The sequence below is a fragment of the Tachyglossus aculeatus genome, chromosome 14 (genome assembly GCF_015852505.1).
Source record: "Tachyglossus aculeatus isolate mTacAcu1 chromosome 14, mTacAcu1.pri, whole genome shotgun sequence".
NCBI lineage: Eukaryota > Metazoa > Chordata > Mammalia > Monotremata > Tachyglossidae > Tachyglossus > Tachyglossus aculeatus.
This window is the reverse complement of record NC_052079.1, coordinates 20,829,195-20,854,782: the sequence shown is the minus strand read 5'-3', so window position 1 is coordinate 20,854,782 and position 25,588 is coordinate 20,829,195. Positions and strand designations below refer to the sequence as shown.

General features: G+C 43.0%; 1 protein-coding gene and 1 non-coding gene across 2 annotated transcripts in view; both read right to left on the bottom strand.

The window, feature by feature from the left end:
* Positions 1–323: 323 nt before the first annotated feature.
* TPH2 (tryptophan hydroxylase 2) overlaps positions 324–25,588 on the bottom strand; it is a 137,152-nt gene continuing 111,887 nt past the window's right edge. Inside the window, exons 9-11 of the mRNA XM_038756352.1 lie at positions 19,754–19,849; positions 2,091–2,224; positions 324–1,971 (exon numbers count right to left, since the gene is read on the bottom strand). Coding sequence (XP_038612280.1) covers positions 1,797–1,971; positions 2,091–2,224; positions 19,754–19,849 — 405 coding nt within the window. The 3' untranslated portion in view covers positions 324–1,796. The remainder of the gene's footprint in view (positions 1,972–2,090; positions 2,225–19,753; positions 19,850–25,588) is intronic.
* On the bottom strand, positions 12,361–12,498 carry LOC119937312. The gene has a single exon (XR_005453990.1). It is a non-coding gene; the product is annotated as a small nucleolar RNA SNORA7 (small nucleolar RNA).

Genomic DNA, 25,588 nt, shown 5'->3' with positions numbered 1-25,588 from the left:
CCATATTCCTCATGGAGGAGGGCTGGATTAATTATCATTGAGAAGCAGCATGGCTCAGTGGAAAGAGGCCGGGCTTTGGGGTCAGAGGGCATGGGTTCAAATCTCGGCTCTGCCAATTGTCTGCTGTGTGACTTTGGGCAAGTCACTTAACTTCTCTGGGCCTCAGTTACCTCATGTGGAAAATGGGGATTAAGACTATGAGCCCCCCGTGGGACAATCTGAACACCTTGTAACCTCTCCAGCGTTTAGAACAGTGCTTTGCACATAGTAAGCACTCAGTAAATGCCATCATTATTATTATTATTTTTATTCTTAATATCAGTAGTAGTAGTAGTGATAGTATTTATTAAGCACTTACTGGATTCAGAGCACTGTATTAAACACTGGGAAGGAGTACTTATGTGGGAATTGAACAGGGTCTCTGGCCTTCAGGGGACTTACAATACAAAAATATTAAGCAGGACAGACTAAACTCCCAGCCAGTGACCCTTGGGTGAGAATCTAGTGGTGAGGCTGCCATGGGCAAGGCTTAAAGTGGTTATTTTATGGTTGAAAATGGATCTAGACACGTTTCCAAAAACCTACCAACCGCCCAAACTATGCCTAACTTTTCCAAAATTAAAGCCAGGCTGTGGCCACCTCCTTCTGCCTGACAGACTGTCAGCTGTGTCCACTCGAAACAAACCACTGGCTCCTAATAAATGGAAAAAGTTCCTAGGCACGAACATTAGAGGATAGGGTCACCACATAAAGTCTATGCACCCAAAATGGTTGTGGGAACCCTAAGGATATTTCCATTTCAATTCCTGACATTGACTCCAGGGTGTTTTCCAAGCTTAAACACCAAAAACGGGAGACAGGGTATTTACTCTCCATTTCTTGCAGAAAATTCCAACTCTAGGAGAAGCGAAGTAGAGAACAGCCCTTTCCAGCTGAGGAGGGATTTGCTGTAATTGGCCTTTTGTTCTTTGGTTATGAGAGACACTATTCATCCAAAGCAGCATTGCAAGCTAAATAACAGAGAGGTCCCCTAACCATTATGCAGCTTATTCGGTGGCCAATTGGCTCTTCTAGGATGGTGAAGCAGAACTGGGAAAAGATATGCCAAGACAGGGTGTATACCTATGCATTTCAACAAAGCCAGGTCTCCCCATCTCCCGGTAATATAAATTACCTAGTATGATAGGTTCTTATAGTCATGTAGATACCAGTATCTTTGCAAAGCAAGAAGGTTCTCTCCTTCCTCCCCAAAGCTCCCCTTTCATTGCTTGCCAATTCACTGATTGTTTTACCCATCTTGCCAATAAGAGTCTCATTCCCCTAAATAGCCTCTTTCTCTGGGAGACTGAACACCGGCAAGCTCAGATCTGAAATCCCTTAAAGAGAGAAGGTCTCACCTGTGGGAGAGAGATATGGCTGAGGGGTGTCAGGGTAGGGTGAATGTCAAAGTCACTCCATTTTTGCCAGGGGTGGTGTTGGGACATTGGTTTTCCTGGTAAAACTGGCCCCTTCTCACCACCCAACCGAGCTCCAGGGACCCCCCACCATCCCCCATCCTTTCAGGGAAAGGCCCATCTTATAGCTAGGGAAGTTCAACGCCGTCACGAGAGCTCACATATATGTTTAGTCTTGTTCGATCCGCGTGTTACAAGTAGATAGAGATACACAGTGATGCATACTACTAGCAAAGCTCGGGCACAGAAAATGATGTTCCGGAAAGGTAAGAGCGTTAGAGGGGCTTGACTTAGTTGTCGATTCTCAGAGTGGTCAAGAGAAAAAGCAACCGGCCACCGGCATCAGATTCCCAAATATCTGTTCATTTTGTTTAAGGCATCGCACACAGTGTTCAGATCACTCCGAAGGTCCTGGACCACATTTTCAATACTTCTGGTGTCCTTCAGGATTTCGATGCTCTGAGTGTAAGGATTGAAGTACACAGAGAAGGGGCGAGTTATTGACTTTGCAAAATCTCTGAGGAAGGGAAACAGAAAGAATGAACCGTCAGCTCCCGGCGGTATCATAAACAGAAAGTTTGGAGGGGGGATCAGGACAGACAGTTGCTCGTCTCAAAACCGAAGGGAAAACATTACCTCATCTTTTCTTTGGCTTCTTCAAAACTCTCTGAAACAAAGTAAGCTTCCTGAAAGGTAGTGATAAGGCACTCCTGCAAGCAAGTTGTCTTTGGATCAAATGTTTTCACACACGCCTTGTCAGACAGAGCATGCTGCAAAATACAGCACAGATCTTGTTAAACTCCATGCTGAGGCTCCAAAGTTCCTTGACATCCCAATGCCACAACACACTCTGTATTACATTAGCCTGAACAGGGCCACTCAGATGTTAGTCATCCATAAATTATGGGACTTTTTTTACTGGGAACAGAGTAAATCAGAGTTTTAAAGTCTATCAGGAGTTGAAAAAACGGGCATACGATATTATTTCATTTATCATTATCCAAAACAGCGTGGCTCGGTGGAAAGAGCCCGGGCTTTGGAGTCAGAGAATCCCAGCTCTGCCACTTGTCAGCTGTGTGACTTTGGGTAAGTCACTTCACTTCTCTGTGCCTCAGTTACCTCATCTGGAAAATGGGGATTAAGACTGTGAGCCCCTGTGGGACAATCTGATCACCTTGTAACCTCCTGAGCACTTAGAACAGTGCTTTGCACATAGTAAGCACTTAATAAATGCCATTTTTAAAAAATGGGGCTGAAAGAAAGTTCAGTGGAGAACAACTACCCAGAATGGAATTTTACTCTACTCTCGGAATAAGAATAGGTTTAGCATAAATTTGGACATAAATCTATTGCTATAAGGCGTGTTCTTGAATTTCATGTAAATGGCGGAAATAATTATTATTTATACGGAGAGATCATCGGGCCTCTGATTGCACTGTTGGGGGAATCTTGGCAAGACATTTTGAGGCCATATGTTGCAAGAGTCGGGTTAGAACTAGGACTGTGTCTTTTGAAAATGAGTGCATTATGTTCATATACTTTGTCTTGATGGAGTACATTTCCCTCCATCAAGAACCCTAGAAGGATATTGCAACAAATAAATACGGCTGGAAAACAAAAAACTAATATTAACTGGCATACTTATGCCCACAGCTGGCATTAAGAAGGTGGGGAAGCCAGTTTGATTACTTTTGGAATCATTACTAGACCAGTTGCACTCATTATATGATTGACAATAAGAAAAGCAGGATTATAACTCTGTTTTCAAGACACAGGCAATGATGATGAAGATGTGTGGCCCGATTTTCTGATACATCCCCTTGTCTTCTTGTTTACAGCACCAAATTCCTATATTTTTCTTAATGTAAGGGAATGATTTCACGTAGGCAAAAATTTGAATTTATTAAGAGAACTGCACAATCCCAATGATCTACATAAAAAGCATATGGCAATAATCCAGTTTTCCTAAAGGCATTGAAATTAGGGTCTAGAGACTAATTTTTTTTTTCCTCTCTGTTTTGGTTTCCCACCCATTCCTTCCATTTGTTTGGCACTGGTTTGTCACCCTGCTTATCCATTGTTCACATCCTTTATAATGGAAAATTTGAAAAATGTTTGATAGTCTGATCACCTACTAATTGAATTTCAAAACTACCTAGGTCATAAGTCTGCAGAGAAAAAGTTGAGTTTCTACCCAAGCGCTTCTTGTACTTCCCAAGCGCTTAGTACAGTGCTCTGCACATAGTAAGCACTCAATAAATACAATTGAATGAATGAATGAATGGCAGCAGGAAAAAAATGACACAAAAGTGAAGGAGCATACTGCACACCCTCTCGCTCTCTCTCTCTCTCTCTCTCTCTCTCTCTCTGTCTCTCTCTCTCTCTCTCTCTCATTTTCATTAGCAAAGTTAAGTTATCCAGATCAATGCATATGTGAGCCCAGGATGCAGAGGGATTCATGGCAGTAACTCATGGCTTCCCCCCACAAAACAACGTCATTAAAAGGAGAAGGTCACAACACCTGCAAATGTGCTTCTGCCAGATTCAGTTCATTGCCTCAAGCACTGGGGAATTTTGGTTCCACATGACTAAAAATTGCTTCCACTTCTTAAGAACAGCCTTAGATTTTTTTTTAAATGAAGCTTGACTTTTTTTTAAATCACTCGATACCCATTGGAAGATTTTCCTTTTCCCTAGTCCTGGGTAAGAGCTCTTTGGGCTTGTTCTAATTTTTGGACGTAGAGATTGCTCTGTTCACACTTAATCATCTCAATTACTGTATGTGTACAGCAATTTGTTATTTTTATGATAATGATAGAAATCAATGCAGTGTGAGCTCAAGAAAATTCATCAAATGGGGATTCCACAGGGCAACGATAGTTTTCCAGTTATTAAAATACAGAATAACTTCAAGCAATTGAACTCCTCCAGCCTATTTTAATTGTTAAGGAGGATTAGAGTGGATCAAGAGCAAAGAAGCCCAGCAGATCAGCTTGACGGTCAATTGGGCCCAGATATAATAAGTATTGGTGGAGCGTCATATACAGTAATGATAATAATAATAATAATTTTGGTATTTGTTAAGCGCTTACTAGGTGCAAAGCACTGTTCTAAGCACTGGGGAGGATACAAGGTGATCAGGTTGTCCCTTGTGGGGCTCACACTCTTAATCCCCATTTTACAGATGAGGTCACTGAGGCCCAGACAAGTTAAGTGACTTGCCCAAAGTCACACAGCTGACAAGCGGCGGAGCTGGGATTTGAACCCAGGACCTCTGACTCCCAAGCCCGTGCTCTTTCCACTGAGCCACGCTGCTTCTCGGTAAACCCCAAGAGGATAGGAAAAGTCTCTGTTGGAAGATATGATTATGAGACAACAGCTATAGTAGTCATCCTGAAGGAAAAAAAAAAAGCCCAGGTTATTATTTACAAAGCACTTAAAACTACAAAGTCTCGCTAGTGATCCCACCACCTTGTCTGGTGTGTTGATTGATACCCACTTCCAATCTCTATGATCCGATCTGCGTGAGATACAGCTTCATTGGGTGCTACGATAGTGGGCGTTCAGGAAGAGAGATAAAGACAAAGAGTACGCAACCTGAATTGAGAATTGATCAATAGAATTTCAATCAATGGTATTTGCTGGGCGTTCAGGAGAATACAATACGGCAGAATTGGTAGACGCATTCCCAGCCCATGATCTTACAGTCTAGAGGAGGACCTGATGAATGTGTTTTCCTAGAAGGCAGCACCTCTAAAATTTCAGTATTTGATGTTAACGATCCATTCCTATATTACCATCATTGGGGGTCACACATGTCCTGGCTATTCTTCCTCTGGACACTCAGTGTGGGGAAGGGGCAGGTCACATAATAGCAAAATCTATTTTCATTCCATGAAAGGAGGATCAATATCTAGGTATACAATTAATTTCCTTCATAACGTCATCCAGGACAGAGTACCACAAGTTGAATACACCACTGTAGCAAGACAAGCATGTCCCCTGAAAATAGAACAGTTTCCTCCTGTTTCCTAGAGAATGATAATGGTGTTTGTTAAGCATTTACTACATTCCTAAGTACTGTCAGGGATACCAGATAGTCATAATGGACATGGTCACTGTCCCACCTGGGTCTCACAATCTAATTAAGAAGGAGACAGATATTGAATCCCCATTTCACTGCTCTGCACACAGTAAGCGCTCAATAAATACAATTGATTGACTGATTGATTTCACAGATATTCATTCATTCAATCATATTTGAATGCAGAGCACTGTACTAAGTGCTTGGGAAGTACAAGTCGGCAACACACAGAGACGGTCCCTGCCCAACAACGGGCTCACAGTCTAGAAGGGGGAGACAGACAACAAAATGAAACATGTAGACGGGTGTCAAGTTGTCAGCTGTGTGACTTTGGGCGAGCCACACTGCTTCTCCCAGTAGTCATGGCAGGAAATTTTAAGTGTTTGGATCAGGGTGGTAGCAGCCTGGATGGAGAAGAAAGAAAGGGTGTATTGTAGAGGTGCTGTGAAGGTAGAACTGACAGGATTTGTTGACAGGATATGGTTTGAATGAGAGAGATGGGTTGATGATAATGTCAAGGTTTGTGAGACAGGGAAGATAGTGGTATTATTGTTGGTGAAAGAAAAGTCAGGGGGAAGACAGAGCACTGAACTATGCACTATGAACTATGATGAATGAAAAGAGCAAAAATGTATAATGGAGAGAACCTGTGGACAGCCATGAAGCCAATGCTATAAGGAGTCTTTGTCTGATGCAGAGGAAACAGCCATTGGAGATCTGTAAAGAGTGGAGGGAGGAGTGTTCCTGAGAGACATTTCAGGCAGCAGGACGGAGAAGGTGCTAAATTGGGGAGAGGCAGATATGCAGGGAGAGAAGTGAAGAGAGAAGTGAACGGCACAGCACTTAGAACAGTGCTTTGCACATAGTAAGCGCTTAATAAATGCCATCATTATTATTACTTTTATTATGAGAAAGTGAACCAGAGTGGTGGTTGTTTCAGTGGAGTGGAATGGACAGAGCTGGGAAATATTCTGGAGGCTGAAAAGGCAGGATTGAGCAGCTGACTGCATGTGAGAGCTGAAATACAAGGAAGTATCAAGAATAACCCCAAAGTCGCAAGCTTCGGGGAACGGGAAAATGGTGGGGTGATAGATGGGGGCAGGAAAGTCGGGTCAAGGGGAGGGTCTGGGCAGGAAGATGAGACATTTCGTTCTAGACTGTTGGAGGTTGAAGGATTCCAGACAACCCAAGTACACAGTAAGGGCTTAATAAATGCCATCATTAAATGCCACCATTAGGAAGAGAGGTAACAGATGATGTGAGATTGAATAGCAAGAGGGAGGTGAAAATTCATTTAGTATGTCTAGAAGACCTGTCTACATGTTTCATTTTGTTGTCTGTCTCCCCCTTCTAGACTGTGAGCCCGTTGTTGGGTCGGGACTGTCTCTCTATGATGCCGACTTGTACTTCCCAAGTGCTTAGTACAGTGCTCTGCACACAGTAAGTGCTCAATAAATACAACTGAATTAATGGGACAGCCACAGACAAGTGGTAGCTAGAGAGATAAGTGAGCTGATAAGCTTCCTGAGAGAATGAATATGTGAGAAGAGTAAGAAAACGACTAGTAGGACACCTACAATTAAAGCATTGTCACTTTGCTCATTGTAGACACCACCCTCAAACAGATGTAATCAACGGCATTTATTGAGTGCTTACTGTGTGCAGCACACTGTGCTAAGCACTTGGGTGAGTACAATACAACAGAGTTGGTAGACCCAACCCCTTCCCACAAGGAGGTTACAATCTACAAGGGGAGACAAACATTGAACTAAATCACAGATAAGGATATTTCAGAGCAGATGAATTCTCCCTTAAGGGCCATTTTGGATGGTATTATTTTAAATAATATCAGTTCAACCGATCCATCCTTTATTCCCACCTCATATTATGTTGTACTCTCCCAAGCACTTAGTACAGTGCTGTGCACACAGAAGGCACTCAATAAATATACAATCGATCACTTGACTAAAAGAAAGGGTACTTCTATCCCAGAATACCCATTAGCCACTGGACCAAAACTTTTTAGTGATGTTTTAATGGAATTTTTTTTTACCCTTCTAGGTTTCAAAGCTGTGATTTCACCCTCTAAATTAGGGTTGAGAAAACCTTAAGCGTGAAGCAAAATCTGAAAATTTGTTTTGTCCTGGAGCCAAAAAAAGATCTGTGAGAAAGGAAACTGGCTGCTTCCACAGTTATATTATCACCTATTATGATCAACGTCTTCAGACCAAAAAAAAACCCTTTTCAAATCTACCTACCAACAAAACAAAATGTGTGCTCTGAGGCCCTGCTTCCAGACTGGCATTATTGAGATTAACATTCCTGGCTTTTCTAAGATTTAGGTGTCACACACCCCATCACTTCACAGGGAAATGGCCTCAGATTTGACTCTGGGCTCCTATAGGTGGGGTCCTATAGATACTGCAAGGAGATGATTAGGGGAAAGCCACGTGAATACGCAGACCTTAATCAGGGTTCAAGACTCTCTAAGCTTTGTTTCCATCCCTGAGACAGGTTGGAAACTGCCTGCTAAGACAGACACCCCTGACAGACCCACCCTGAGGAAAAGTAGGAACTAAGGCCTTCCATATCCAGCCCAGAAAAGCCGAGCTTGTAACCTCTGATGACCCCCGAGGAAAGTAACTGCCCCCAGACTGTGGCTTAAGAGATAATGAACCCCCTCAGTGGGCAGAATCAACTTTTCGGGAGTCCGCTACTGACTCAAAATCCAAAGTGTATTCTGCTCTGCACATAGTAAGCGTTCAGGTAAATACCCGTGATTGATTGAACCCTGGCTAGATCAGCAGTCGAAAGAAAATGAAATGAGAGAATTAGAACAGCCTAGTAGAAGGAGCATGAATCTGGGAGTCAAAGGATCTGTGTTCTAATCCTGGCTCTGCCAATTGCTTACTATGTGACCTTGGACAAGTCACTTCACTTCTCTGTGCCTCAGTTACCATGTCTGTAAAATGAGGATTAAATCCTCCACCCTCCAACTTGGATTGTGATTCCCATTGGGGTTAGGGACTTTGCCCAACCGGATAAACTTGTGTCTACCCCAGTGCTTAGAACAGTACTTGGCACATGGTAAACACTTAAATACCATTTTTAAAAAGGAAAGAAAATTATCATCTTCCTCCCTATTGCAGTGATAATAATAATAATGATGGCATTCATTAAGTGCTTACTATGTGCAAAGCACTCTTCTAAGCACTGGGGAGGTTACAAGTTGATCAAGTTGTCCCATGGGGGGCTCACAGTCTTAATCCCCATTTTACAGATGAGGCAACTGAGGCACAGAGAAGTTAAGTGACTTGCCCAAAGTCACACAGCTGACAATTGGCAGAGCCTGGATTTGAACCCATGACCTCCGACTCCAAAGCCCGTGCTCTTTTCCACTGAGCCACGCTGCTTCAATACTGACTAGTATTAGTTTTCCACATTGCTGGTTTTGAACGTGCTCATAATATCCCTTATCCTAAAAAATCCTTCCCTTGATCCCGTGACTCCCTCCAATTATCTCCCCATCTCCTTACCACACCTCTCTAAAATCCTTGAGTATGCCAATTACCTCCACTTCTCTCATTGACCCTTTCCGTTCTGGCGTCAGCCCCTTCACTCTACCAAAACAGCCTTCTGTGAGGTCACTTAATCACCTCCTTCTTATCCAATCTAATGGCCTCTACTCCACCCCGATCCTCCTCGACCTTTCAGCTGCCTTCGACACAGTTGACCACCCCGCTTCTCCTGGAAACATTCTCCAACCTTGGTTTCACTGACACTGTCCTCGCCCGGTCACTCATTCTCAGTCTCTTCTGAGGGCTCTTCCTCTGCATCTCACCCCTTAATTGTGGGACCCTCTCAAATATGGATTCCCCCTGCATCTTTTATTCTCCATCTACTCCTCAAGAACCTCCAGTGATTAACCATCCACCTTGGCATCAAACAAAAACCTCTCACCATTGGCTTCAAACCACTCCATCACCTTGCCCCCTCCTACCTCACTAAGATTTGTCCTTTCCTCTCCGTCCAAATGACTACCATGTTAATCTAAGAATTCATCCTGCGCTACCTTGAATACCGCATCAGGCTCATTGCCGACCTCCCTGCCTCTTCTCTCTCCCAACTTCAATCCATACTTCCTTCTGATGCCGGCCTCACTTTCTACCAAACCATTCATTCTGTTTCCCCACTCCTCAAGAACACCCAGTGGTTACCCATCCACCTCCACATCAGACAGAAAATCCTTACTTCATTCATTTAATTGTATTTATTAAGCACTTACTGTGTGCCGAGCACTGTACTAAGCGCTTGGGAAAGTACAATACAACAATAAACAGCAACATTCCCTGCCCACATTGAGCTTACAGTCTGGGGGGGGGGAGACACACAACAATACAAATAAATAACATTACAGATGTATACATAAGTGCTGTGCAGCTTGGAGGTCAGGGAAGAGTTAAGAGAGCAAGTCAGGGCAACGTGGGGTGGGAGATGAGGAAAAATGGGGCTTAGTCTGGGAAGGCCTCTTGCGGGGAGACATGTCTTCAGTAAGGCTTTGAATGAGGGGAGAGTAATTGTCTGTCGGATTTGAGAAGTAGGGCATTCCAGCCCAGAGGCAGGACGTGGGCCAGAAACCAGACAGACGAGATTAAGCCACAGTGAGAGGTGAGTATTAGAGGGGCGAAGTACGAGGTTGTAGAAGGAGAGACGTGAAGTGAGGTAGGAGGGGGCAAGGTGATGTGGAAGGCTACTTTAAAGCTTTAAATCACCTTGCTCCTTCCTATGTTACCTCCCGGATTTTATTATTACAACCAGGCCCACACACCTCACTCCTCTAATGCCAAACTACTCCATCTCGTCTCTCTCGCTGCCGATCCCTGACCGATATCCTGCTTTTGGCCTGGACCTCTCTCCCCTTTTATATCAGATAATCCACTCTCCCCACCTTCAAAGCCTTATTAAAAACACATCTTCTCCAAGAGGCCTTCCCCATTTTACTTCTATTTATTCTGATGATTTGACACCTGTCCACATGCTGTGTTTTGTTGTCTGTCTCCCCCCTCTAGACTATGAGCCCGTTGTTGGGTAGGGACCATCTCTATATGTTGCCGACTTGTACTTCCCAAGTGCTTAGTACAGTGCTCTGCACACAGTAAGCGCTCAATAAATACGATTGAATGAATGAAATTGAATAAGTCCTCATTTCCTCTTCTCTCATTTCCTTCGGTCCTGAACTTCCCAGTGGATTTGTACCTTTATTCATCCCACTCTCAGCCCCAGAGCACTTATGTACATATCCATAATTTATTCATTTATATTAACGGCTGTTCCCCTTTCTAGACTGTAAGCTTGACTGATTCATTCATTCATTCAGTCGTACTTATTGAGCGCTTACTGTGTGCAGAGCACTGTCCTAAGTGCTTGGAAAGTACAAGTCAGCAATAAAAAAGAGAAGCAGCGTGGCTCAGTGGAAAGAGCCCGGGCTTGGGTTCTAATCCCAGCTCCGCCACTTGTCACCTGTGTGACCTTGGGCAAGTCACTTCACTTCTCTGTGCCTCAGTTCCCTCATCTGTAAAATGGGAATTAAGAGCGTGAGCCCCATGTGGGACAATCTGATTACCTTGCATCCCCCCCAGCGCTTAGAACAGTGCTTTGCACATAGTAGTCACTTAACAAATGCCATTATTATTATTATTATTAAAAGGAGACAATCCCTGCTTCAAAACGGGCTTACAGTCTAGATGCGGGAGACAGACATTAAAACAAGTAAACAGGCATCGAAAGCAATATAAATAAATAGAATTATAGAAATATACACATCAACACAAGTAAACAGGCATTAGTGTAAATAAATAGAATTATAGATACATACATATTTAGCAATGTTGTGAAGACAGAACTGACAGGATTTGGTGACAGACTGATTGTGTGGGTGGAATGAGAGATGAGCAGAGGACGACGGCAAGTTTACGGGCCTGTGAGATAGGGAGGATAGTGGTGCTGTCTACAGTGATGGGAAAGATGGGAGAGGACAGGGTTCGGATGGGAAGATAAAGAGTTCAGTTTTGGACAAGTTTAATTCGAGGTGTCTTAGGACACATGCATACATGTTTTGAAGGCTAGAGGAAATGTGAGATTGCAGGGAACGAGAGAGGTCACGGCTGGACACGTATATCTGGGAACCATCTGCACAGAGGTGGGCAGGGAACATATCCTTCAACTCTGTTATATTGTACTCTCCCAAGTAATAATAATAATAATAATAATAATGATGGTATTTGTTAAGCGCTTACTATGTGCAAAGCACTGTTCTAAGCACTGGGAAGGTTACAATGTGATCAGGTTGTCCCATGGGGGGCTCACAGTCTTAATCCCCATTTTACAGATGAGGTAACTGGAGCACAGAGAAGTTAAGTGACTTGCCCAGAGTCACACGGCTGACAATTAGCGGAGCTGGGATTTGAACCCCTGACCTCTGATTCCAAAGCCTGTGCTCTTTCCACCGAGCCACGCTGCTTCTCTTAGTACAGTGCTCCGCATGCAGTAAGCACTCCATAAATATTATAGACTGATTGACTTCTGGTTAAGCAAATGGCATTGTCTTGTCTTATGTCTTGATTTCGACCCATAGCGATACCACGGACACATCTCTCCCAGAATAGCCCGCTCTCCACCTGCAATCGTTCTGGTAGCGTATCCAGAGAGTTTTCTTGGGAAAAATTGGAAGCGGCTTACAATGGCCACCTTCGGCACAATAAACTGGAGCCTCTGCCCTCGACTCTCTCCCACACCGCTGCTGCCCAGCATGGGTGAGTTTTGAGTTGTAGCAGATTGCTTTCCACTCGCTAGCCACTGCACAAACTAGAAATGGAATGGGTAGGCCTCTTCTTGACTCTCCCTCCCATAGCCGAGACTGGTAGAGTACTGGAAACTCTGCAGATACGACCCTGAGAGGGGAAATGGCATTGTAGCAAAGACATAAATCTATATAGACCTCCCTCTTTCCATTCTTTCATGCAGGCCTCCTGTTTAGTCTTCATTTATCTTAGGAAGGGTAGGGGCGGGGAGTGGGTCCTCCTATTCTCAGATTATAAAGATTATACTGTTATCCCCTGTCATGGGGACCACCACTATACAAAGGAAACACAAATACCCTTTGCAAATATCGCATACTGCATGAGCTTGTCAAGGTAATCCAAATACATTGACCGTGTGAAGTGCTCAACAACTAGAGGAGGATTCACACCTGAAGGTTTCTTATTTTTTAAAATGCTGGAAATCAAAATGTCTATTTTATTCTCAGTTTCTGGGCTCTGTATAGAACATAGGGAAAACCAACTCCCCTAATGGAGACCTGTACCCTGACCTTTCCAGGGACGGTGGAGTAAATCTTTTTTTACGGTGGAGCTTTCTTTTTTGTAGGTTCCCCAGATAGTTCAGGTTTTTTAGGAAAAGAGTTCCTGAAGCTCAAAGAGTGGGATGAACTTCCAAAGGCCTTCCTCTTCCTGGATTGAATCAAGTCTAGAGTAGCAGTCTAAAGCCCCACCTGTATCTGATCACCACCTTGACTAAATTTTGCAAAATAAAACCAGGAATGGAATACCATTGAAATTAAAGAAAGGATAGATTCTAGATCAATGACACAGACTTAATTAAAAGATCTACGGCAAAGACTAAATTTGATTTTTCCTAAGGTTATTGACCTGGAAAAAGGGAGGAGTAAATGACTAAAAATGATTTTAAATAGATGGAAAACCTACAGTTGGGATGCAAAACTGATTAATTGCAGCTCAAATTCTTATAGCACTGTGAATATCACAATCCAGTGATTTAGCTCAAGTCCCTCAAGTAGGACACACTGGTGGTGCAGAAACTTGGAAAATAGACTTTCCCAAATAGGGCATTCTGAACAGAAGGTGGGAATGGGTAAAAAGAGAAAGATGGGAATGCAGACCAGCAATCCTCCGACACGATCAGGGTTTCAAAATTAATAATAATAGATGAATGGCTTAACAATTAACCAAATTCCAGTAAATCATTTTCCAGTCTCAGCAATGCTTTAGAGGATGGGACCAAATTCATGAATTGGATGGATGATTGCTGTTTCTTCAGTAGCAAATGAAGCATTTTCAGAACCACCGACAAAGTTATACTTTTGATTCAGACCCCAGGATGGTTAGCAAAAACACAAACATTTTCTAGCTTGCAAGTAGTCTAATTTTATCTGTATAGAAGTCACATTTTCCAGATTATTTCAAATAATTTATTTTACCCGTCGCTTACAAATAGCCAGATAAAACTGTGCTCTTATTATCCTTCCACTTGCATTTTGTCAACACCTGGAAAGGAAATGCTATAACAAGGGTTTTAACTCACATTTTCTAGATTTGTGTTTATTTTGGCAGTCACAATATGCTTTTACATACTTATTTGGGTTATCTGAAAAGAATAAAAATAAATGTCCTCTAGACTCTGGGTTTTTGGGCAGGAAATGTGTCTATCAACTCTGTTGTACGGTACTCTCCCGAGCACTTAGTACAGCACTCAGCACACAGTAGGCATTCAATAAATACCATTAATTGATTGATTAAAGAAAATACTTAATAGTAGCCTCTAGTCTGTATAAACTTTCTAGCTGCATCTGGATATTTCTGCAACAGTGCCTTTATTGAGTGCACACTACTAAAAGGCTTACATTTAAAACACATTCATTTCAGGAAGGGCATCTAAAAATATTAGTGAGGTGTCCGTATCAGAAAAATCGAATAAATCAATTAGAAATTTTTCTATCCAACAGCATCAGCAATAACGAGGTTGGAGGAAATGAGAGAATGAACCTCAATGGGGCCAACTCCAGTCAGTAAGCTAGAGAAATCCTGACTTTGGGGTACACTTTTGTGGGGGGCTAATGGCCACGGTTCGAAATATGAAAGCACCCAGTTGGAAGCAGACCATCAATCAAACAATTAACAGTATTTATTGGGCACTTACTTTGTTCAAAGGACTGTTCTAAGTGCTTGGGGGACAACAATACAGTGGGTAGAAGCAGTGTGGCTCAGTGGAAAGAGCCCGGGCTTTGGAGTCAGAGGTCATGGGTTCAAATTCCTGCTCCACCAATTGTCAGCTGTGTGACTGGGCAAATCACTTAACTTCTCTGGGCCTCAGTTACCTCATCTGTAAAATGGGGATTAAAGCTGTGAGCGCCCCGTGGGACAACCTGATCACCTTGTAACCTCCCTAGCACTTAAAACAGTGCTTTGCACATAGTAAGAGCTTAATACATGTCATCATCATCCTTGCCCTTATCGGTCTTAAAACTCAACAGGTGAGACAGACACTGAAATTAATTATAGGTAAGGGAAGCCACCAAATGTAAGGATAGGTGGCAATATCGCCTATTGGAAAGAGCGTGGAGTTGGGAGTAGAGAGATCTGTGTTCTAGTCCATGTTCTCACTGTGTGACCGTGAGAAAGTCCCTTAATGTCTCTGTGCTTCAGAATCCTCATCTTTGAAATGGAAATACAATACCCATTCTCCCTCCTCCTGAGATCTGGAGCTCCACGTCAGACAAGAGACGGTGTCCGACTTTATTATCTTGTATCTTAGCACAGTGCTTGGTGCACAATAAGCACAAAACAATTTTTCTGTGTTTTGTTAAGCACTTCTTATTATGTGCCAAGCGCTGTACTAAGCGCTGAGCTAGATACAAGATAATCAGGTTGGACACAATCCACGTCCAACATGGGGCTCACAGTCTTAATCCCCATTTTATAGATGAGGTAACTGAGGCACAGAGAAGTGAAGTACCTTGCCCAAGGTCACACAGCTGACACGTGGTGGAGTCGGGATTGGAATCGAGATCCTCTAATTCCTAGGACCATGCTCTATCCGCTAGACCAAGCTGCTTCTCTAACAATTATTATTATTAGTAGTAATAACATTAATCATCATCATCATCAATATCCAAGTAGCATTATGCAATCACATGGGTGTCTAAACTTTCCCTGATCGGAGTGGAAGAATGAGGCCAGCCCTGTTTATCAAGTTTCAAGATGTCCCTAAAATAGGTCACATGTCTTTGGATGACGGGAGTAGAATCCAAGGCGACGTCAGATAAATTTGAAAATACGTTCCTGAAACAGAATGGAATTCAACGGGGAAAAGTAGAAGAAACATGTAGGGACATTCAGTTTGAGGAAAGACTGAATCACCTCAAAAGACTGACTGACCTCTAGACTGTAAGCTCGTTGTGGGCAGGGAAATGTCTACCAACTCTGTTGCATCGTACTCTCCCAAGAGCTTAGTGAATATGATTGATTGATTGGATACTGAAAGAAAATATCTCAATTATAACATAATCAAGTCAACAATGGAGTCTTGTCCCAAATCATCATGATTCAGGGATGAACTCATAAGATTTTAACAAGGGCTATAGCCTAATGCTTCCAGGAGACTGTATCCTATAACATTAAGCTCCTTGAGGGCAGGGATTCATTCATTCAATTGTATTTAGAGTGCTTACTGTGTGCAGAGCACTGTACTAAGCGCTTGGAAAGTACAATTCGGCAACAGAGACAATCCCTACCCAACGACGGGCTCACAGTCTCTCATCTACCAATTCAGTTGTATTATACTTTCCCAAGTACTTAGCAGAGAGTTCTACACACAGTTAGTTCTCAACAAATACCATGAATTTATTAGAACATTATGTCCAGTTTCAGTTACTGCATTTTTTTAGCTGGAGAAACCGAATACGATCAAGGAGAAAACAACAAGGGAATGGAAAAATCGTAGGAGAAACTGGGGTATTTTAATGTGGAGAAGCAAAGACTAAGGAATCACTTATTATCTGTCATCAAGCTGAAAGTTCTATATGAGGACAACGCTGAACAATTAATGTCCGTGTCCATAGAGGACTGAACAAATGAAAATGGATTTAGGCAACAGGCATGAGGAAGCTTGTGTGACATCAAAAAACCTATCTCATCTTCTAGGCTTAAACCCGATCACAGCCTACTGAGGAAGGAAGGCTTTTAAAACATAATGGACAACCTTCTCTGACCTAAATCATTCACCTGCCTGGAGGATTTTTGAGGACAGAAGGATCCAATTGCCTGAAAGGTCTGAAATAGACTGGGAAGATACACAACAGATTATGCATTTGAATGTAAAGGTCCACAGCTGTCCTCCATTTCCAATCTACTGTAGATTAATCAACAGGAATAAAGTAACACAGTAATTCTTTTTGGGGCTCTAAAGAGGATCTTTATATTATCTTCCATTCATTCAATCGTATTTATTGAGCGCTTGCAGTGTGCAGAGCACTGTACTAAGCGTTTGGGAAGTACAACTCAGCAACATACCTAGAGGGTCTTGGTCAATGTCTGGGTGGTGGCCTTCTTTTGACTATTTTCTTTACCTTTTTGTTATTCAGCTCAATACCCGTATTTCAACGGCAAGTTATTTCCTCTGCACTTATTTGGAATCCCTGACATTTAGCCACATAGACAGCAGGAGTCTGCTTCTGTCTCTAGGAGATGGTAAAGTTTTCTGTTTTCGGTACACAGATGTCTCTGCTCATCGCCACCCTGGGATTTAGGGTTGCCACCCTTGGAAGACTGACCATCCCATCCCTTCATTTCATGCATGGAAAGCATGCTCACCTCACAGGTTTGAGAATTTTACAGGGATAAAAAGCAGTTTTAGCCCAAAGAAGCAGGGTGGCCTAGTGGACTATGAGCCAGAAGAAACTGGATTCCAATCCCGGCTCTGCCATTTGTCTGCTGTGGGACCTTGGGCAAGACGCTTCACTTCTCTGGGCCGCAGTTACCTCATCTGTAAAATGGGAATTGAGACTGTGAGCCCAGTGAGGGACAGGGACTGTGTCCATCCTGATTAGCTTGTATTTTCCCCAGCACTTAGTACGGTTTCTGGCCCAGGGAAAGAGCTTAAAAATACCATTAAAAAAGGACTGCTAACTCCCAAGCTGCTTTGTGTGAACTGCACACCCACTGAAATTAGACCAAAGCGGAAAGTAAAAATGACTCAAACCAGAATTGGACAATGTTTGAGGCAGTTTGGTCTATGGAAAGAGCCCAGGACTGGAAATCAGGGGACCCAGGAGCTAGGTCTGCTGAAAGACCCTGGAGAAGTTACCCAAATTCTCTGCGCCTCCACTTTGTCATCTATAAATTAAGGATAAAATACCTCTTCGCCCTCCTTCTTAGGCAGTTAGCCTTGTGTGGGACAGACTGCCTGATCTGATTATCTTGAATCTATCCCAGCATTTAACATGATGCTTGCATGTAGTAAACATTTAACAAAAAGCTGAATTATTCAAAATGCCAACGGGTTATGTGTAAGGAGGGGAGAGTGAGGGATTTCAAACTGCAGTAAGACAAGCAGTATGGCGTAGTGGAAAGATACAGGACTGATTCAAGAGGCTTGGGTTCTAATCCCAGATCTGCCACTTTAACAACAACAATAATAATAATGGTATTTGTTAAGCACTTACTACGTACCAAACACTATTCTAAGCGCTGGGGTAGATACGAGGTAATCAGGTTGTCCCGCGTCTTAATCCCCATTTTCCAGATGAGGTAACTGAGGCACAGTAAAGCGGCTTGCCCAAAGTCTCACAGCAGACGAGTGGCAGAGCCGGGACTAGAACCCACATCCTCTGACTCACCACTAAGCCAGACGGCTTCACTTGCTTGCTGTGTGACCTCGCACAGATCACTTCACTTCTCTGTGCCTTCATTTCTTCAGCAGTAAAATGGGGATTAGCGACACGTTCTCTCTTCCCCATAGACTGTGAGCACCTTTTAGGTTAGGGACTGTGTCTGACCTGATTATCAAGTATCTACCCCAGCACTTTGTTCAGCACGTGACATAGAGCGAGCACTACATGAACACCACACTATTATTATAAGTGGGACTCCGATTCATCCTGCAGCCCAGTGTGGGAAAGGGGAGAACACCACAGCCCCCCGGGCTGGGTCGGACCCCTCATCCTGCTGGAGGAAAAAAGCAGGGGCAGCAGGAGTGCGGGCCGGCTTGCCAGTATTCCCACCCCGGAGAGGGCCTGGCTCTCATCCCACTCTGCCCAGAGCCAAGCTTTCTGGCTCATAGCAGTTGGGCCCCACGCCACTGTTGCGGATAGGATCTGGTCACTCAGTCAATCATATTTATTGAGTGCTTACTGTGTGCAGAGCACTGTACTAAGCGCTTGGGAGACTACAACACAACGGTATAACAGTCGCATTCCCTGTCCACAGTGAGCTTACAGTCTAGAGGCCCTTCCTCGGGGTCCAATCTGGTTCTTGTCACACACACGCATACACACAAATACACACACACACTCCCCCCCACACCAGTGAGGGGCAACCCAGCCCCCAGGCCACAGTGGAATCACAAGAAAATACAAGGATCTGCTTGGAAAGAATTCAAGTCAGAACCATAAAATCACATTTATTCCCTTATTAGTCCCAACTGTTCCATTTTACTTCGACCCCTGAACCGGGCCAAAACCGATCACCGAAACGCGTTCAACAAAATGTTTTCCCCCCACCGAAGAAAATTTGAATAAACTTAAAGCAAATGACTACAGTTCATTTGGCATACAAACTTCAACAAAATGCGGATGGTAATGTGGAAAATGTTTTCTTGCATAATGTTTTTCCTCGGTTATTTTTATTCTTTTTCAACTTAGAGAAGGCAACAGGGCTAACAGATTCCAACAAGAATATTTTAAACCCAAAGCAGGACAAAAAAAAAAAGATTAATTTAAGCCTGGCTAAAGTTGTCAGCTGCTTTTCTAGCAATATGCAAGTTGTTTAATGGTTTTTGGATAACTTCCTTTCGTTCCAAATCTATTTCATTGTATATCTGGCCTGCAAACAGATAATTTTTGAAGATACCTGGAAAGTTATTAAACACCTATTTGCCTCTTTAGTATGCAGGCTTGATGCAAGCTCATTGTCAGTTAGTGCTAAAATCGGACTAGCCGTTTTTTACTCAATGTCCCAGGATGACTGCTCACTTTTCATCTTCCACTTGTGTCCAATCACACAGTCATAACTATTAAATGACCCATTTTCGAAGTGTCAAAAGTCAGGTCAGCCCCCACATCTCAAGTGGCAAATCATCGATATTAAACATTTCAGGACTTTGGCGAAAAGAAATACGGCCGCAACAGATGCGGGCCTCATACCTTTAATTCTCCGATGGAAGATAGAAGCCCGGCTCCATAGGCACGCAACTGTCCCTCTTGTTTGCAAAGGCCAAACTCAATGGTAAAGAAATAGCACTACAAGACAAAAACGTGAAAGAAGGTCCCTTTGGGCTCACCAATAAGCACTTCCAAAGTTCGACAGGCATCGGACATTCAACAAGCCCCGTTTCTTCCGTGTTTCACCCGGTTTTCACCAGTCTGAATCGAGGACACTTACTGACCCAGATTCTCCTGTTTCCTTACGGCCCTTGTGCCGGGCCTTCAGAAACAGCATGAACTCATTCAGGCCATCACACTCGCGTGCACAGAGAGGATCTTGTCGTCAATAGCATCATCCTTAAAAATGAGGGACAACTGTGTGAATATATAAACGCTCTGCCCCGGAAGGTACAGTTTGGGAAACTTTCTTACATGGAGGTCTTTCACAGTTTGGGAAACTTTCTTACCTGGAGGTCTTTGTACCTGGGTCCTTCAAGAAGGGATTGCCGGATAAACTTTATTATCAATCATTCAATCGTATTTTTCAAGCAGTCGTATCGATTGAGCGCTTACTGTGTGCAGGCTACCGTACTAAGCACTTGGAAGAGTACAATATAAGAAAGTTGGTAGACACGTTCCCTGCCCATAACGAACTCCCAGTCAGCGGGAGAGACAGACATTAATATAAATAAATATGTGGAGTTTTATTTGAGGAGATCATTATAAAGAGCTTTTTCTGCACATCCATGACCCAAACGAGTCTGTGCTGCTTCCAATAATGCCTTCAGTGCAGCTGAGTTCATGGAGTGGGAGAATATGGATCAGCATTTGAAATTCCTTTTTAAGCAGGAGGATCTAGAGAGCCACAGGATAGTCTATCAAACCACCACCCGAACATATTCCTTAAAGCAGATTCTACAAACAAACCATAAAAATAAGCTGAGACCGCTTCCATGACATAGCATAGCAGAAACCTACAATCTGTCCTCTTGTTTCTACTGGAAAGAGACTCTGAAGTTTCTTGTTCAGCTCACATAATTGAAAAGTACCGATGATTCTGAGGAACAGCAGAAAAGAAATAACCTGTCTGCTTTGTAGCCTTGGGCAAGCCACTTAACTTCTCTGTGCCCCAGTTAATCAATCAATCATATTTATTGAGCACTTACTGTGTGCACAGCCCTGTACTAAGTGCTTAGGAGAGTACGATTTAACAGAGTTGTTAGAGACATTCCCTGCCCACAATGAGCTTACTGGCTAGAGGGACAGGTTCATCTGTAAAACGGGAATTAAATCTTTCTCCCTCTGTCTTAGACTGTTGTCTCTATGTGGGACAGGGATTGTGTCCAACCTGATTATCTTGTATCCGCCCCAGCACTTACAACAGTGTCTAACACATAGTAAGCGATCAACAAATACCATTAAAAAAAAAGAAAAAAAATTAGGAACTGCCTTGAATTGAAACTCTCATCTAGTACTCATTCGTCTATTTGAAGGTGATGGAAGACAGGTATTAAACACCCATGAAAATGAGAGGACAATAATAATTAATTCTGATCTCTGAACTGATCTCTATTTTTATTTGGCTGTTGGTATAATTTCTTTAGGTTTGGCATATGCTTTTGCTGTCACACATTACAAAGTGGGAGTTGGTTCATTTCTACAGGTGGCGACTTCAGCATTTTACTAAGCGAGGGAAGATTTGTGAAGCAGTGCGGCTTAGTGGAAAGACCACGGGCTTGGGGGCCAGAGGACCTGGGTTCTAATTCTGCCTCTGCCACTTGTCTGCTGTGTGACCTTTGGCAAGTCACTTCACTTCTCTGTGCCTCAGTTCCCTCATCCGTAAAATGGGGATTAAGACTGTGAGCCCCACTTGGGACAACCTGATTACCTTGGATCTACCCCAGCGCTTGGATCTACCCCAGCTACCCCAGCGACAAATACCGTCATCATTATTATTATTGGTGTTCAATTCTTGGCTCCACCAGGCAACCTGACAGAACCTCCATTTACCCTTTTGTATAATAGATACAGTACTCAGATGGCCCCATACTAATTTATTCAGGCCATTGAAGCTTCTAATCAATCAATCAATGGTTTTTTTTTATTGATCTGCCCATACTGTGGGCAGAGCATTGTACAGAGCACTTGGGAGAGTACAATATAGCAGAGTTGGTAGCCACGTCCTCAAGGAACTCACAGTCTCTAGGACTCCGAGGTCCAATAATACCCCGGTGGCCCTGCAATTTACCCTCTTAAGGGTTGTTGTCAGGCATAACAAATTGATGGCGTTGTGATGTGACCCAGTGCAATAAAAAGACCATGTACAGATGTGAAGGAACAAATCAATTTAAATATCTGCCCCACCCCTGCTAGTCCCTGGGTCCAGGGCTTGCTGGTCTTTGTAATGCATAGTGATGGGATGGGCCACCATTCTGGGAATTCTGAAGATCTAAAACAATTGGCAAACAGTTCAAATTCTATGGTCTCCCTTAGACAGAGGCCCATGGATTAGGAATTCTGTCCTGTCTGAGAAGTGTGACTCTACCCCACTGTGTAGTTCCGTGTAAGCACTTAACAAACATCACTATTCACTAATACAATGGTATTTATTGAGAACTTACTGTGTGCAGAGCACTGTTCTAAGCACTTGGGAGAGCACGATACAATCGAGTTGGTAGGCGTGATCCCTGCCTTGATGGAGTTTACAATCCAGTGGAGTTTATAATGTGTTGCTCATCTCATTCATTCAATCAATCGTATTTATTGAGCACTTACTGTGTGCAGAGCACTGTACTAAGCGCTTGGGAGAGTACAATACAGCAACAAATAGAGATAATCTCCAAGCTAAAGACTGGACAAGCTACCTCTATAGCCAGGTTGATCTCTCCAGGACCCATCCTCATCCTCACCATCATGATTGCTCATTGCTTAGAGTCCCAATATCAGGGAGAAATCCCAGAGGGGGAGCCCGGGGAACTCATTCTCCTCTCTTCTCCCGAGAACCCCTGGGTGCAATGCAGAGGATAGAGCCGATGGCATGTTTAATTATCCAGATCCAAACAATTTCAGGTGACCTTTGAGGAAATCCGGTTTTGCAGTGTCCGCAGAAATGTTCATAAAGATTTGGATTTTCATCTTATTTTATGTCACACCTTTCTGTAACCCACTGAGCAGCTAGCTCCTAGTCAGGGAGAAACTTCAAAAGGTCAATGATCAATTTGGATAAAAACTTAGAATTCAAGGTCTGCGGCTGGCCTTAAGTCTGAATGTTTCTGGGCCTGGGATGACCTTTCAGTAAATACATGGTTCCCCTCTATCTGGCACAAATCCATCGGGAAATCATTCCAGAAACAGGAAATGGGCTTCACTACACTTCAGGTCAGCTTGCCTGTGGTTTTCCTTCTATTCTGCGCGCGCACACACACACACACACACACACACACACACACACACACACACACATCAAGGGGAAACATGAAGACAGAACTACTGACACTTGAATCTCATGAGACCATAGAAATTGAATAAAAATCCTGTTTCAAAAGACAGCAAGAACCCCAAAATGGCATCTCTCATACTTGCAAACAGCCAGGGAAGAAATGAAGCAAATATCTGCGATGTCCGAATTTCAGGTTAGTTTTAGTTGTGACCTGCCTGAACAGAAGTACATGAGTGGATGATCCTTTGAGCTTCCTTCGAACCCAGTAGGTGATAGGATATGATCACTGGAGAGGTGGTCTGATTTTATCCAAACTGAATCTGCCATTTGGAAACATACTTAAGCTCTTTCCCTCTTTCCTCCTATCGCTGTTCGTAAAGAGCATTGCAAGCAATCTGTTACGGGGTTAGAAAATGCTTAAAAAATGTTCACGCTACATCTGATCAGAAAGTCAGGATACAGGCGGGACTTCTGCAATGAGCTTTCTGGGCATTGGATATGTTCTTTGAGATGGCCCTGGGGGAAGCCAAGGGAAGAGATAGACTGGGGGTAATAATAATAATAATAATGGCATTTGTTAAGCGCTTACTATGTGCCAAGCACAGGTGGGGGGCACGTGGAGAGACGAGGGGGGAGGGAGAGAAGCTGGAGGGAAAGAGAAAAGATAAGAGCAGGAAACACAGAGATCTCATTCATTCTCTCCCACCAAGAAAAGTTCAGGCTGCCCCCACAGTTCTTGAGGCAAATATCCAAAGTTTTCTCCTAGGTAGAGCCCACTCTGTTTGGGATTGTTCAAATTAACCTGCACTTTAGAAGATTCTCAAGTAGGTGACCATTAAAAGTCATTCCTATGAACATCTCCCATAAAGAGAAGCAGCCTGGCTTAGTGGAAAGAGCACAGACTTGGGAGCCAGAGGACGTGGGTTCAATTTCAGCTCCACCACTTGTCTGCTGTGTGACCTTGGGCAAGCCACTTAACTTCTCTGTGCCTCAGTTCCCTCATCTGAAAAATGGGGATTAAGACTGCGAGCCCCATGTGGGACGGCCTGATTAGCTTGTATCTATCCCAGTGCTTAGAACATAGTAAGTGCTTAAAAAATGCCATTATTATTATTATTACTATTATTATTATTATCATAAAGAGACCTGGGATTAAGGGTCCCACCTTAAGGCTGGTTCTTAAAATATTGGACTTTTTTTTTTTTAAACACAACCCGTTCACATAAAATTCTTATAAATGAAAACAAAAGAAAGTGCAGTGTAAACCAAATCTCTCCCAGGGAGGAAAACAGTGCCATTTATAGAAATGCCATCCTTTAGGGGGAAAACCAATATTATGAAAATCCGATGTTTGCATATTTTGCTGTAGCCCAAAGCAAATGGATGTTTTAAGAGATTTTTCCGAGCGTTAAGAAAAGGAGATACATCAACCAATGCTGCCATCTTCAGAGAACTGGCGGATAGTACACAGTCAGAAAACGGAATACTAGCACATTCAAATATTTCCACATCCACAGAAGTCTCTAACAACTGCTCAGGAAGAGCCCGAGCAAAATGCACTGGAATAATACCTAAAGGTACCTTGGCCTTTAATTTTAAAAAACTGAATAATTATTCCACTCGCTATCCTTATTACAATTAGGATCACGTATCTGAATCTCACATCTGGTGCACTTTGGGGCAATTCATGATTTCTTCTGAAAGAATTCTGTGGAACAAACTTGGCCCCAGCAAAATGCACTGGAATAATACCTAAAGGTACCTTGGCCTTTAATTTTAAAAAACTGAATAATTATTCCACTCGCTATCCTTATTACAACTAGGATCACGTATCTGAATCTCACATCTGGTGCACTTTGGGGCAATTCATGATTGCTTCAGAAAGAATTCTGTGGAACAAACTTGGCCCATTCATTCAATCGTATTTATTGAGCGCTTACTGTATGCAGACACTGTACTAAGGCCCACCAGTTTTTATTCTCGTGGTTTGTTCTGATGTGGGCTTTTACATATGTATGGAGATTTATCCTTGCTCTTTCCACCCCTCTGTGAGATCCCGCTGCAGTTTGTTTTTGTGGGAATTCTGCTGCTGCCAGGAATCACCTATCAGCCACCCATGAGCCTCGCACACCCTGTAATGAGGACAAAGGTGGTGGGGTTTTGAATATTTGGAACATGCTCTGACTATCTAGTAGTGTCCATTTTAGAGACACTGCACATTAGCTGAGTCAATCAATCAATCAATTGTATTTAATGAGCATTTCCCATATGCAGAGTGCTGTACTAAGCGCTTGGGAGAGTAAAATATTTATTTATACTCTCTGTATATTATACATATATTATATATCATATATATTATACACATATACTCTGTATATTATACATATACTATATAT